The following is a 14,199-nucleotide window of genomic DNA, read 5'->3' as shown; positions in this document are numbered from 1 at the left end:
ATTTGGTTGAGATGGTTACTTGACTATATGAATGTCTCACTCTCTACTCCAATTTCTATGCATTGTGATAACATGAGGGCAATGCAAATCACCTGCAACTTAGTCTTCCATGAGTGCACCATTTGAGATTGATTGTCATCTTAGTGGACATTATTTTTTTCAAGGACCATTACCTTAACTTTGTTTTCTTCTTCTATGCAAAATGCTGATTTGTTTACAAAACCGCATTCCACTCGGCCTTTTCCTTTCTTAACTAATAAACTTTCAATACTTCCTATTGATGCATCATGAGTTTGAGGAAAGATATTAAATAATATGTCTTTTTTTATTTCACTTATTTGTTAGAGTAGTTTTGTTTTATTACTTGTTGGTTTTATATTTCTCTCTTTTCACTATTGTACATATTAGGTTGAATAGAGTTAAACCTCTTCATCTCTCATTTGTTGTTTGTTTTTCTTCCTCTTTGTTTATATATTTGCATTATTAACAATAATATCAAATATATAGAAGGTTGAAAAGAGTAACTATTTTTTTTCTGTGCTTAATGATATGCTAAACAAAAAGTTTGAATAAGAGTTTTTGCAACCAACCGTGACAAAAAAATTATTTAAACAATAAAAAGAAAAAAATAATATTTTTTTTTTCTATATTTAAACAATAAAAAAACATGATATTCCTTTTTATGTATATCTTTATTTATGTTCTTTCGTTCTACTTATCTTGATATTTAAAGTAATTATTTAGTTAACTCAAACAATTGAGGATTCTTAAGAAAAGAAAACTCTAACTTAATTAGTTAAGTTCTATTCATCTCAACAAATTATTAACCCTTTCTAAAAAAATATTAACCCATAACTTATTCCTAATGAGCTGAGTAATCCATAATTAACATCCCTAGACCCTAATCCTTTTGTAAACAACAAAATAAAAGGGCAAAAATTGAATTTTGGTGTCTAACTATAATTTTTTACACTCGTATTATTCTTGATATTTTTTTATTATTGTATCCTTCTTGATATAAATCCTAATGAGGTAATAATCTATATAAAAAAATATTTCTCTCTTTTTTATAGCTTTGATATTCCTAGATCGAGAATTGAGAAGATAGTGAAATTTATAAAGGATCAACTTTTTTTAAGAAATACTTTACATATGCACCAACTTGAAATTCAATTCTTAGCCATTCAAAAATTACGGTACTGGTTCAGTAAAAAAAAAACTACAATTCTAATCTCTTAAGACATATTTTTTTTCTTTCTATAATCTCTTATGAAATTTATAAGGAATCGACTTTTTTAGACAAATATTTGTCATATGTATGAACTTAAAATATAACCCTTAATTATATGTTTAAGAGATAAAATTATTTTTCAATTATTTATTTTTTATTAGATTATTTTATCATTTAACTATTCTCTAAGTTACTCACTACACTACACTTATTAGTTTTTTAGACTCTAATATCAAATTAATTATTAAAAATTCAAATTTAACATTTAAAAAAAAATTAAAAGTGGCCTGCCTTTCTTCCCACCGGTTAGAAAAACAAGGGTTGATATCAGATTTTTACATTTAAAAAGCTATTTCACATTTATTTAAATTTTAATATAGTGTTTTTTTATTCTTACCACTTTTATACTTTTTAATATTAAAAATCATTGTGTTTTTTTTTATGAAGATTAAACAATATTGTTAACCTAATTGGTTCGATTCAATAAATGAATCTATTTGAAAGAATAAAATATAAAATATAGTACCATATTTTTTTAATTCTTACCAAACTTGACTTTAAATAATTTCGTTTTCTAAAGGCTGATACTTGCGTCACTAGGCGTTCTTACTTCTTACTCTCCCCATTGTCTCACTTCATCTCATCTCCCACATTTTTTTTTTCTGTATCTTCGTTTGTTTTGATCAAACTTCTCTTTCTCTCTCTTCAATCTTCAACGTTTCTGTTATTCTCACTCCCAAACCTCACTCCTTTTCCCGGAAAATTTCTTTCTTTGCTATTTTTCTGGGAAAGAAAAAGAAAAAGGAAACAAAATAAACGAAGCATGAATTCAGCTGAGGAATGCGTGTAAGCGAGGTTGCAGTGCTGAGAGCAACCTCCTTCTCCACAATGCAGAATGCAATCTCAACGTTTGGAGACTCTTTCAACCTCATTTCCAAACCCACCACTCCTACAGTGCAACTAGGCTTAAACCCTAGCTTTTGCTCAAAAGGGTCAACAACTTGATCCTGTTGTGTCAGCAGCACCCACCGCCAGCTTCAACCTTTCTGGGTTTTGAGCTGATTTCGGAATCTGGGTATCAGAGGAATGCGGGTTTGGTCTCTCAATGCCTCTCAAATTGCAAGCTTTGGATGTGTTTTCAGAGATACCGAGTTCAGTGCATATTTGAGATCTATTTAGAAACCCACATCACTGCACACCAGGTGTTCGCCAAAAGTTTCAGTGATCAAGCTTTCTATTGAGTCTTAAGCTTCCAAGAGTGGTGTTTCTGTGAGTTTTTCTGGGTAGCTGATGGATAGTTAGAAGGAAAAAAAAAAAAAAAGAAGACAGAATTCTCTGAAGTGGTGAGTGGTGAAGTAACAAACAAAAAAGGAAATTGAACCAAAAAAATAGTGTCAATGTCAGGTCCTAGATTGAGGTCTATGAATGTTGGTGACTCAGAGGCTGCAAGGCCTGTGTTTGGACCAGCTGGGAACAAGACAGGGTCATTGAGTTCTCGGAAAACAGCTTCAAAGCCACTGAGGAAAGCTGAGAAATTGTACAACGAGGCCAAAGAGAAGAAGAAGTCCTATGAAATGTCTTCGGTTGTGGCTTCTCCTCAGTCACATTCTGCTAGTGTTCTGCGCCGGCATGAGCAGTTGCTGCATTGTAACTTGTCTCTCAATGCTTCGTGCTCGTCTGATGCATCCACTGACTCGTTTCATAGCCGGGCTTCTACTGGAAGATTGACTCGGTCTAATAGCTTGGGTTGTTATAGGAAGCGCTCCGTGTCAAAGCCTAGGAGTGTTGCTTCTGATGGAGTGTTGGAATCTCCTCCTCACGGTTCACAATCCAAGAAGAGGTGTGCTTGGATCACTCCTAATACTGGTTCGTATTCTTCTCCATCTTCTTTCACTTCCTCCATATTTATACCAAGAAGACTTGTTATGCTGTGATGCTAAGTTGGTTTTACTATAAGCCTTTTAAATTTTGATAGTTTCTGTTGTCTGGTTTTGTTGGTGCTCATATTGTTGTAGTGTGAATTGTATGATTCTCACTTGGTTTCAATGTGAATTTCAGTGTTTGAAGTTTGAGATTTATTTACTTTAAAAATTGAATGTATAGTTCCGTTTAATGTCATTGTATTCTTTCAGATATAAATTAATGTGAAATGAGAGTGGAGTTGGGCTTGTTAATTTAAGATGTTGAGTTCTTCTCATTTGCTTGAAATGTAATACAACATGCATGTGTTTGTAGCTGAAGCCAGTGTAATAGAACATGCAACGGATGTATGTTTTTTTTTTTTTTTTCTGTGGATTTTAGTTGATATTTTTCAACTATTAAAGAGAAAATTGGGAATCTTAAGTGAATGTATGGTATGAACCAGATATAGGTTGATAGTGGTGGAGATGAATGCACGCTAGCCACACCTTTCTTGGAAATTCCTCTATAATTCTTGTTTTGAGTTTTAAGTTCTGAACTAAATTGGCTTTTTTCAAAGTTTTATTTCCTAACTAAGTTTACCTATTGATATTAGAACCATGTTATGCTACCTTCCATGACGAAGAATGGGGAGTTCCAGTACACGATGACAAGTAAGTGATCCACAAAAATCAATCTTGTTATAATGGCTGGAAAAGGAATCTGTCTTTTGCTGTTATATTTTTCTTGACGCTCTTTATCTTGTGTAGGAAACTATTTGAGCTTCTTGTTCTTTCAAGTGCACTGTCTGAACTCTCTTGGCCAGCTATTCTAAGCAAGAGGCACATTTTTAGGTATTACCTCTGTAGATTTTCTAAATTTATTTTATTTTTTAGAATTATTATTATCCATTCTTAGCCTCAAACCCGTACCAGTTGGCTGCTACCTCGGCTGTCGCCCATTATTTTCTTTGACTGTTCACATTATTTTTGTTAACAAAGTTCATTGCAGGGAAGTTTTTGTTGACTTTGATCCAGTTGCTGTCTCAAAATTTAATGAGAAGAAGATAATGGCACCGGGATCCACTGCAAGCTCCTTACTTTCTGACCTTAAATTGCGTGCTATAATTGAGAATGCACGTCAAATATCAAAGGTATATTAGTTTTCTCATGACTTTTGCAACCTTTCATATTGGAATATGCAAACTCTTGGGTTGGTCATGATTACTTATTGATTGCTGGACCATTGAAAGACAATATTACAGCCTTGGTGTTATTTCACCGTCATATCCTAAATTAATTCTTCTGTATTGGGTGTCCCTGGATTTAATAACATGTCCAGGGAACAAGTGATCTAGGTGGTACTACTTGGTACTTCCTTATTTATGATCTATGAATTGAGAGGAATATTGGGGTCCCTTCCTGTTTATCCTTATTAGGATATGGTAGTTAGGAGCATAATCATCTACTTAATATTTTTTTGAGTTTGGAAGCCTTTTTCTTCTTCTTCTAAAATTAATAGCTTTATTTTCTGCATTGATCTTTAGGGGAAATACCTAAAAAGAAAATCAAGTCTGAATTTTGTTCAAACTGCGTCTGTATTTGCCAAAATAGGGAGACACTTGAACTTAAATGCTAGATTTCATAACAATCGGGGCAAACAGGATAATTCAATTCTGTTTTGATAATTAACGCATTTTGTTCTCTTTTTAAGAAAGATTGGAGTTGCCCTGGGATCTATTGAGTTTTCTGCAAAATCAATTAAAGAACTTTATATTTTCTTCCCATTTACCCCCACATTGATCAACTGAATGACTTAAAATTGGTGTTTAATGGTCATTTGTTCAGGTAGGTTAGGTAATAAAGATAATTGGGTTGTGGTCCTGACCCTTATTCAATTTGTATGACCCATATGGGACAAACCATGATAGTAATCCACTGTACAGCCTGAGCTTCTTTTATTCTAATTTTCAACAATGATATGCAACCTAATTATTTTTATTCTCTAACCAGCCAGCGTGCTTAGCTGGTATGTCCCAAGTCACCTATCAGTCTTGATACTTTTCCAAACAAAACACTACAATGCCCTTTTTTCACTGAACTGCCATAATTGCATTTTGCACAATTTGCTCCATGGTTATGATTATCATTGCAACTAACTTTTTGCAGGTTTTACTGATGCCAGGTCATAGAAGAGTTTGGGTCATTTGACAAGTATATTTGGAGTTTTGTGAACCATAAGCCTATAATTAGCAGATTCCGATATCCTCGACAGGTTCCTGTAAAAACACCAAAAGCTGATGTTATTAGCAAAGACCTGGTGAGAAGAGGTTTCCGAGGTGTGGGTCCCACTGTCATATACTCCTTCATGCAGGTTGTGGGGTTAACAAATGACCACCTCATCAGTTGCTTCAGATTCCAAGATTGTATGGCTGCTGCAGAAGGGAAGGAAGAGAATGCCATCAAGGATGATGCTCAACAAAAGGAGCGTGATCATGTGATGGAATCTGATCTGTCCATTGCCATCGACAATTTGAGTTTATCCTCAGAGTGAATGACCGACGACTCAACAATTGTCTTGGCTGATATAGATCCTGGTTCTATTGGCAGTTCATCTGGTAGACCAAATTCATACTACTTAGGCCTTAGATTGAAGAGTCATGATGGAGGAGAACTTATGTACCCATCTCATGAAATCCCTGAAACTGAAAGCATAATTAGTTTAGTTGAATTAAATCAACTGAGTACCTAACTACCCATGCTGTTGTATGTGGCTTCTTGAGGGAGGCCTTAACAAATTGTTGTACAATTTTTTGTACAGTAAAAAATATCGGACGATTAGAAATATCTTTTATTAAGCCAGTGGCATCAGGTGATAGATAACCTTGCTCTTTGTTACCATCTCAATTTTTTTATGGGTAAATGTTAATTATTGGCAAATATTAATTATTAGGATTGTTAGTCTTTGTTACCGTCTCATTCTCATTACAGTTACATCACTGTTCATGCATGCATTGCCTTGGTTACCTAGAGTTTGAACTGATTGATAGTCCCACTTGTGATGGATGACAATGATAGAACAGTGGCGTTTGTTTATTTGTCACCTTGGCAGCAAGACTACTCATGATAGATATGTTTGCTACGTTTGGATTCCACCAACAGTGGTGGGGCATTGCTTGGTCTCTGAAAATGATAATTGTGACGGATTGTGGCTTGTCACCAACAATGTCTCCTACCTCTTTCTGCTCCATTTTCTTTCTCAACCTTACGCAATACCTTTTTGGCTCGTTTTTTCTAGTAACCAACAAGTTGATGGGTAGATTCCTGGAGACAGTTTCTCTCATAATTATCTCACGTTAGTCTGAGGTTTGTTTGTCATCAACCTTCTGTTTACCTCCAAAAATAAAAAAATCTAATTTTGCTGTGTCTTTTTGCTCTAGTAACTTGTATAAACGGACAAAATAGAAAAAAACCCAATTCCAATTACTATAAATTTACGAAATCTTTAAAAATTTCAATGTTGTGGTGGTGTCTCTTTTAGTCTTTTACAATTCTTGAGAATAATGACTTTTTTTGTCTCTGTGTACATGAGCTCATAATTTTCTGCGTGTGAAGACAGCTGCAGAAGCGCAAGTCCACAAGGTAAGGAATCTTTGATTTATATTTTCCATGATGACAGCTAAATCACTCTTAACATTAGCAGAAAACGGATAGCATATTATTGAGTCACCACAATCAAAGGGAAGGTGTTATCTATGTCTGCATGTATAGCCATTTACATTTTACCACAAACATTACAAAATCTACAACTTAACAGACCTTTACTACCATGAGATAGATATATCATAAGCCAAAATCCTTTGTAAGATTCGAAAATGACGTCTTCTCTTCAACAGAAGGCAAACTTAGCAATAAATATAAGCATAACAACACTAGACTCAATTAATTTAGATTGGTCGTAAAAGAATATTTTCTATATATGATTCATATATTGTCCACTGGCTATAGCCTCTATGGCCACAACTGAGAACATTTTAGAGTATTTCTAATAATATCTCTACCTGTTAAATATAACAATACCAGCCATTTCGAACAACCAATAATCATAAATTCATAACTGAGATGAATAGAATGATTTTTCACAGACTAACATTTTATTGCCGGGAATAAAGCAATCAACACGGATTTTGAGGGAAAATAGAGTACCATGGACTGGGGAAACCAATTAGATCTCCATAGTCCTATTTAAGTGTCAAAATTAACTAAATTACTTAATATTTCATTTAATGAGCTGTTTAACTCAGTAAAATTAGTATAGTTTGTTTGCGTAAACTTTTCTATGAGCATTGAGAAGAACATTTTGAAGGAAAAATGAAAGAAAAAAAAAATCTCCATAAGTTAAAATTAACATGCATAAGGTTCAAATTAACTTCTAAAGGCCTTAAAAAAAAATTAACTTCTAAAAAACTAACATGAGAAATTATTTATAAAATTAACTTTCTAAAGGCCTTTAAATTTCGCTGTTTCGCAGACTCATTATAACTTTATGGAGAAGCATTTTTTTATTTTATTTTATTTTATTTTCTTCTCCTACAAATACTTTTGTAAAAGTTTATCCTCCAAGCAGGTCCTAAATTATGTAATAAAATATTACACAAATAAAAAATAACTACACAATGGAAACTAATTTTCGTTGTATATTTCAGATGAAATACAAAATTAAAACTAATATCTGTTATGTATTATAGGTTGACACCTCCCTATATATTTCCACTAAAATACATTACAAAAAATTCTTTCCATTGTTTATTATAGGTTGACAACTTATATTTTTTCCACTGAAATACGTAATGGAAATTAGTTTTTGTTGTGTATTTGGTATACATACACAACGAAAACTAGTTCATGTGTATGGTGATTTTGTAAAAAGAAAAAGGTGGAGAGTTTGAATATCAAACAGGAAATGTCAATACATTTTGTAGTTACATTCCGAAAGACAAAAAGGGAATAGGAGAAGCAGCTAAATTCTCCTTTTGTTCTCACTTTTATTACAAAACCCCAATTAAGCTAATTTTAAGCGTCCCAAATAAAAAAACCTGCCGCCCCAAAACTGACATTTCAGTCACGTGGCATGTAAAACAACCTAATTTGATACTCAGCCCAAAACTTCTCTCTCTCTCTTTTTTTTTTTTTTTTTTATGGTTTTGACAAACAGCCCATAGTCTCATGGAAATAAATATGAACAATTAAAAAATCTACCATTTGTACTTATTTATCAAAAGAATGATCTTATCTAAAAAAAATCAAAAGAATGATTATATAATAAATAGTAGTGGGATACACGTATTATATATATATATATATATATATATATATATATATATATATATATATATATATAAAGAATTTATCATTCATTTTTTTAATCTAATAATTAAGATTAACTATTTATTATTACTATTAAATCTTGCTTTTGGAGTAAGTGAAAATCTACACACACAAATATATATTAAACTTGAAACATTATCCTACTTACAAACACGTGATGACCGGATAATTTCTATTTATATGATTTGTATAAAATCTTTTATTTATTTTTATTATAAATTAGAAAAGAATGATGCTGTATCATCCTATCAATGCAGTGATATATTTCTATAAAAAAAATGTCAATTCTTTCAATATTCTATAGAGTAGATATTAAATGAAAAAAAAATTAATGTATTAAATATTTTAAAAGCATAAAATAAATCAATCATTTCTTTAATTAACAATTAAGAAAACTTGTAAAAAAATTGTAAAAATTTCATGTTTAAATCATATAAAATAAACAGTTATTAGTTTTTTTATCACCTGAAATTCATATATATATATTAATTTTTTAAATCATATTAGTCATACTTTTCTTTTTTAATTTTTGTTGCTGAAATTGATATTTTTTTTCATTATACAATATTTTTTTATTGACAACAGTGCCGCATCAAGAGTTCTGACAAAGCATCCAATGGAAAGCATCAGAGCAAACCAAAAATGGCAATAGGAAAGAAAGTCTCTTGTCAGCTTGTCTCATTACTCATCTTTCCAAAAGGAAGAAAAATACTAATAAAGTGAAGAATAACTCTATTTGTCTTGAGTAAATAAAAAACTCTATTTCTCTATGAAATTTATTATTAACTTTTTTATTTATTAAATATAATTTTTTAAAATATTTTTTTAATATTGAAAACATTTAATTTTTATTTAATATTTTTTTGTAAAAAATGATCTTTCATTGAAAGACAATCTTTCGGATTATTAAAAACAATAACATTTTTTTTTTAAAATTTAATTATTTTTTTCATCTCAACACTTTAGCATTTTTTTTTATTTTCTCTTATAATTTATAACGTACACTCTCCCACACCGAAATGGCAGCCATTGCTACTATCTTCGTTTCTTTCACAACCACTTCGTCTTCTCTGTTTCTCACTAGACTCACATCGCGCCTCCATTTCGCTGCATTCCCTCTGCGTTCTCCAACGAGGAAACTCATGTCGCACACTCTCGCACGTGCCACTCTCGGTCTCACACATCCTTCTAACATCGAAACACCCAAGGTCAGTCTAAACTCGTTAACTAGTTTTTCTCATTCAATCTAACGTGCCCAGGTTTTGTTTAACTCTTTATATGATTTAACGATGTAAAAAGTTAATAACTTGTGGATTTTCTCGTTGTGGGGGTTTACTTTAAATTTAACTTTTTTTAGGGGTGACTGATTGGATTTGAAATGTATTGGCGTATTTGTGTGTGTTTATTGATGTGATGCTGAAAATGCGTTTTATGTTTGTGAAAATTCGTGGAAGATCTCTTTTGGTGCTAAGGATGTTGATGTGACGGAATGGAAAGGGGACATTCTGGCAGTGGGTGTTACGGAGAAAGATTTGGCTAGAGATGCAAACTCGAAGTTTGAGAATGTGATTTTGAGCAAGATCGACTCAAAGTTGGGTGGTTTATTAGCTGAAGCCTCTTCTGAAGAGGATTTCTCTGGCAAAGTTGGTCAGTCAACTGTTCTTAGAATTACAGGACTTGGATCAAAGAGGGTTGGATTGATTGGTCTTGGTCAGTCACCTTCCACTCCTTCACCTTTTAAGGGTCTTGGCGAGGCCGTTGTGGAGGCTGCCAAGTCTTCTCAAGCAAGCAGTGTTGCTGTCGTTCTTGCCTCTTCTGAAGGACTCTCTGCTCAATCAAAGCTTAGCACTGCTTATGCAATTGCTTCTGGTATTGAATTTGTGGTTTATATTTGGGTGATATATATAAAAGCTTGTGATTTGTAGTTATGCTTGACAATGTGCGGGCTTGAAATGTGCCAGGGGCTGTGCTGGGATTATTTGAAGATAATAGATACAAGTCAGAAGCAAAGAAATCAACACTTAGGTCCATTGATATTATTGGTTTTGGGATGGGACCTGAACTGGAGAAGAAACTGAAGTACGCAGGAGATGTTTCTTCCGGAATTATCTTTGGAAGGGAGCTTGTAAATTCTCCTGCTAATGTGCTCACACCAGGTTCATATGACACTTTGAATGTATATGATATGTGATTATTGTTCCTAGTTCTGTAGTTGCTTGGGGTGCAGTTGGCCAGTTTCATATCTGTGAGGGAATTTTGTTTCTCTAAAATTGATCAGTGCTTGATGATTTGTTTACCTCAGGGGTGTTGGCAGAAGAGGCAGCTAAGATTGCTTCTACCTACAGTGATGTTTTCACTGCTAAAATATTAAATGCCGAGCAATGTGCTGAATTAAAAATGGGATCCTATCTGGGTGTTGCTGCAGCCTCGGAAAATCCTCCTCATTTTATCCATCTATGTTACAAACCTCTGAGTGGACCTGTCAATGTCAAGTTGGCTTTAGTTGGCAAAGGTTTGACTTTTGACAGGTAAATAGGTGACCTATTTATCTATAAGTCAATTAGAGAGTGATCAATCTGAAGTGGGATTTCCCTAGTGTGTTATCCATGGTTTTGATTTTTTGTATTATAACTTCAATCTGGTGTGACATTAAACATTATAACTTCAATTCATTATGATGTTGTAACTCCATAACAGGGATTTTCCCTAGTGATCAATTGGTTTGATTTCAGTATTATAACTTCAATAAGAGAGTGATCAATCTGAAATGGGATTTCCATGTTTGACAAACCATTTTAGTTAACTTGTTGCTTATTTAACTAGTTTATAAGCTTATTTGACCAAAATAGAGATATTTGGTAAACAAACATATCTCACCAGCCTGTAGCAGTTTTTTAGATGCTAGTTGAGGCAGCTTTTGAGCTTTATAACTTATATTTTTTTTTTCATTTTTATCTTCAATACTTTATTAAAATTTATCATTTATTATTTCCTTTAGTATATCACATTGTTTATCCTTTTTTTTTTTAATTTTTTAATTTTTTAATAAATATCTAGTAATTTATTTTCATAATTTCCTCCGCAATGTTAAAAGTCCTTATCATTTTAATTGATTCTTATTTAATATAATAAAATATCCATCATTATAATGAAAACGTCTATTTATCTCTTTAAATTATTATTTTATGTTGTCTGCATATTATTAGTGGTGGCTACAACATCAAGACTGGACCTGGCTGTTCAATTGAACTCATGAAATTTGATATGGGTGGTTCAGCAGCAGTTTTAGGAACAGCGAAAGCTCTTGGTCAAATCAAACCTCTAGGGGTGGAGGTCAGTCATTTATGTCAATAGTCATGTCTTTTTCTTTGCATAGAATAACATTTGGTTTGATTGATTGTTGCATGGTATCCTATGTTTTTCTATCTTTCAATGTTATGTCAAGGCTTTACTTAGGGGTGGTGATGGGTGGGATGTGGCAAATCATGGGTTCATATACATAAAAGTGATAAAACCAATTGCACTTTTTGTCTCAGGCTCAGCTAATGTTTTCCATAATGAACTTATGGAATATGAATTTTCATTTCTTTTCTGGTGACTAATTTGTTTAGAGTTCTGATGGAGATTGTGTAGTGTCTTTTGTGGTGTAGTAATGATAATGCATGCAATGCCCAGATTAAAAATCCTACATGTGCAGGTTCATTTTATTGTTGCAGCTTGTGAGAATATGATAAGTGGAACAGGTATGAGGCCTGGAGATATTGTCACAGCTTCAAATGGAAAGACTATAGAGGTGTGGATTTACTATATTTTTTATTTGTAGATTTTGTACATTAAATTTATGTTTTTTAATGTGATACTGACTCGTAGTATCTGGTGGATTTTGTTTCAGTTTCAGCCATTACTTTGCTGTATTTCTTATTTGTAAACAAATTAACTAATTTCAGTTGCATTGTATACATATGTTATATTAAAAATCAATTAATTGGAGTTTTGGCCTTGATGATTTATTTAATATAACATGTGTAGTACTTTACCCCGTTCTTGTACTGAGGATTTGATAGGCTTAACATCTTCTGTAGGTTAACAACACTGATGCTGAAGGTAGACTTACCCTGGCAGATGCTCTGGTATATGCTTGTAATCAAGGTGTTGAAAAGGTATAACATTACGCAGCCATGCATTCTTTCCATCCTTATAAATCATAAAAGCTCCAGGTCTCCCTCCCAAAAGATTTGCTTAGCATTTAAAATTTTATTTGTATGTTTGATAGATTTGTTGATTAATTATTTGATGAATTTATACAATTGTTATTCTTTAAAAATATCTGTAGGTAAGTTCAGTTCTTTATACAAAGATTGCTGAAAAGTGCTGACTTTGGGCATTTTGTATTTACACACTTAACTCTATTGTCTTCATATTTTTGGTTTTTGGTTTCAATTTACATAAGCTTAATAATTGTTTCGTAGGTGTACGGTTTGTTTTTAGAATGGTGCTAATGGGTTGGTCAACTGTTCTTCAGATTATTGACTTGGCAACCTTGACTGGGGCCTGCGTTGTTGCCCTTGGACCCTCAATTGCTGGTAATTATAAACTAAAATTCTATTATATCAAGTGTGAATCTGTTCTTTTTTTTAAGACCATATACCAATATTTGCTTGTAATAAACACAAAAGGGCCCAATATTTTAGTCGGCACCAAAAGCATTTGTATAAGCTCTGGTAGAGGCTGGACCTGAAAGGTATATCTCTTAAAATGCTTCTGAGTCCTGATTACTATTGCAAACTATTGTTTTTGAAGGTGTGTTTACACCCAGTGATGACCTAGCAAAGGAAGTTTTTGAAGCTTCTGATGTGAGTGGGGAGAAACTATGGAGGTTGCCATTGGAGGAAAGTTACTGGGAAACAATGAAATCAGGAGTTGCTGACATGTTGAACACTGGTGGTCGACAAGGTGGTGCTATTGTGGCTGCTCTCTTCTTAAAACAGGTTTGCACTAAATCATGATATAGATCATGTTATTTTCTGAATGATATATACTGCTATTTTTTCGCTCCATGTTTCCCCTAGTGATTGTGTTTCATCCAAACTTCGACAAGCAGTGTTCCACATAAAATGTGTGCACTGGTGCATGAACTATCCCAATGTGAAGTTTAAAATAATCATATACAAACCATTTATTTAAGGAGAATTATTGCTGGAAAAAAATAGATGCATTGTAAATATGGAAGTGTGTGTTTCTTAGTTGTCTGGCTTCTTGTTGTGTCGTTCCGCTGCACATTCATGTTAGCAGTTTCTGAAACAATTTTCCTTTACAGTTTGTTGATGAAAAGGTTCAATGGATGCACATTGACATGGCTGGTCCTGTGTGGAATGACAAGAAGCGTTCAGCAACAGGATTTGGCATTGCTACTTTAGTGGAATGGGTTTTGAAAAACGCTTCAAAGGCCAACTGAAATCTTCAAATCTTGTGACATCGTGTGTGAAACACAGGATGGGATAAACTCATCTTGTGATGTTTCTGCTTCAATGGAGGTTTTGTTATATGAATAAGTTATTTAAAGGGATGGAAAATGTGGTAAGCCGAGGCATTTTTTAGTGTATTCGAATTTCTTTTTTTTAAATACAAAGAACAACCTTTTTGGTTTTTCACGTTTGCCAATAATCCAGTTTGCTTCTCATA

General features: G+C 33.0%; 2 protein-coding genes across 2 annotated transcripts; both read left to right on the top strand.

The window, feature by feature from the left end:
- The first annotated feature begins 1,802 nt into the window (after window positions 1-1,802).
- Window positions 1,803-6,030, top strand: LOC114394263 (probable GMP synthase [glutamine-hydrolyzing]). The gene is made up of 5 exons (XM_028355943.1): window positions 1,803-3,097; window positions 3,747-3,804; window positions 3,901-3,984; window positions 4,142-4,283; window positions 5,315-6,030. Exons 1-5 carry the CDS (start codon window positions 2,629-2,631, stop codon window positions 5,681-5,683), a joined length of 1,122 nt encoding a protein of 373 aa, XP_028211744.1. The 5' UTR covers window positions 1,803-2,628; the 3' UTR covers window positions 5,684-6,030.
- Window positions 6,031-9,516: 3,486 nt separating this feature from the next.
- LOC114393918 (leucine aminopeptidase 1-like) lies at window positions 9,517-14,199 on the top strand. Its single transcript, XM_028355422.1, has 10 exons — window positions 9,517-9,725; window positions 9,972-10,386; window positions 10,479-10,673; window positions 10,820-11,045; window positions 11,724-11,850; window positions 12,215-12,310; window positions 12,600-12,677; window positions 13,040-13,100; window positions 13,318-13,505; window positions 13,835-14,199. The coding sequence occupies exons 1-10, from the start codon at window positions 9,537-9,539 to the stop codon at window positions 13,970-13,972; spliced, it is 1,713 nt and encodes a 570-aa protein (XP_028211223.1). The 5' UTR covers window positions 9,517-9,536; the 3' UTR covers window positions 13,973-14,199.

Source organism: Glycine soja, chromosome 17 (genome assembly GCF_004193775.1).
Source record: "Glycine soja cultivar W05 chromosome 17, ASM419377v2, whole genome shotgun sequence".
NCBI lineage: Eukaryota > Viridiplantae > Streptophyta > Magnoliopsida > Fabales > Fabaceae > Glycine > Glycine soja.
The sequence above is the reverse complement of the archived record's forward strand: the minus strand, read 5'-3'. Positions and strand labels throughout refer to the sequence as shown.

Excerpts from the sequence above, each read along its gene's own strand:
- LOC114394263 (XM_028355943.1), top strand. The coding sequence starts at position 2,629 with ATGTCAGGTCCTAGATTGAGGTCTATGAATGTTGGTGACTCAGAGGCT. Across the intron at positions 3,098-3,746 it reads TTGGATCACTCCTAATACTG|AACCATGTTATGCTACCTTC; the intron begins GTTCGTATTCTT and ends TATTGATATTAG. Across the intron at positions 4,284-5,314 it reads ATGCACGTCAAATATCAAAG|GTCATAGAAGAGTTTGGGTC; the intron begins GTATATTAGTTT and ends TACTGATGCCAG.
- LOC114393918 (XM_028355422.1), top strand. The coding sequence starts at position 9,537 with ATGGCAGCCATTGCTACTATCTTCGTTTCTTTCACAACCACTTCGTCT. Across the intron at positions 11,046-11,723 it reads AAAGGTTTGACTTTTGACAG|TGGTGGCTACAACATCAAGA; the intron begins GTAAATAGGTGA and ends GCATATTATTAG. Across the intron at positions 11,851-12,214 it reads TCAAACCTCTAGGGGTGGAG|GTTCATTTTATTGTTGCAGC; the intron begins GTCAGTCATTTA and ends CTACATGTGCAG.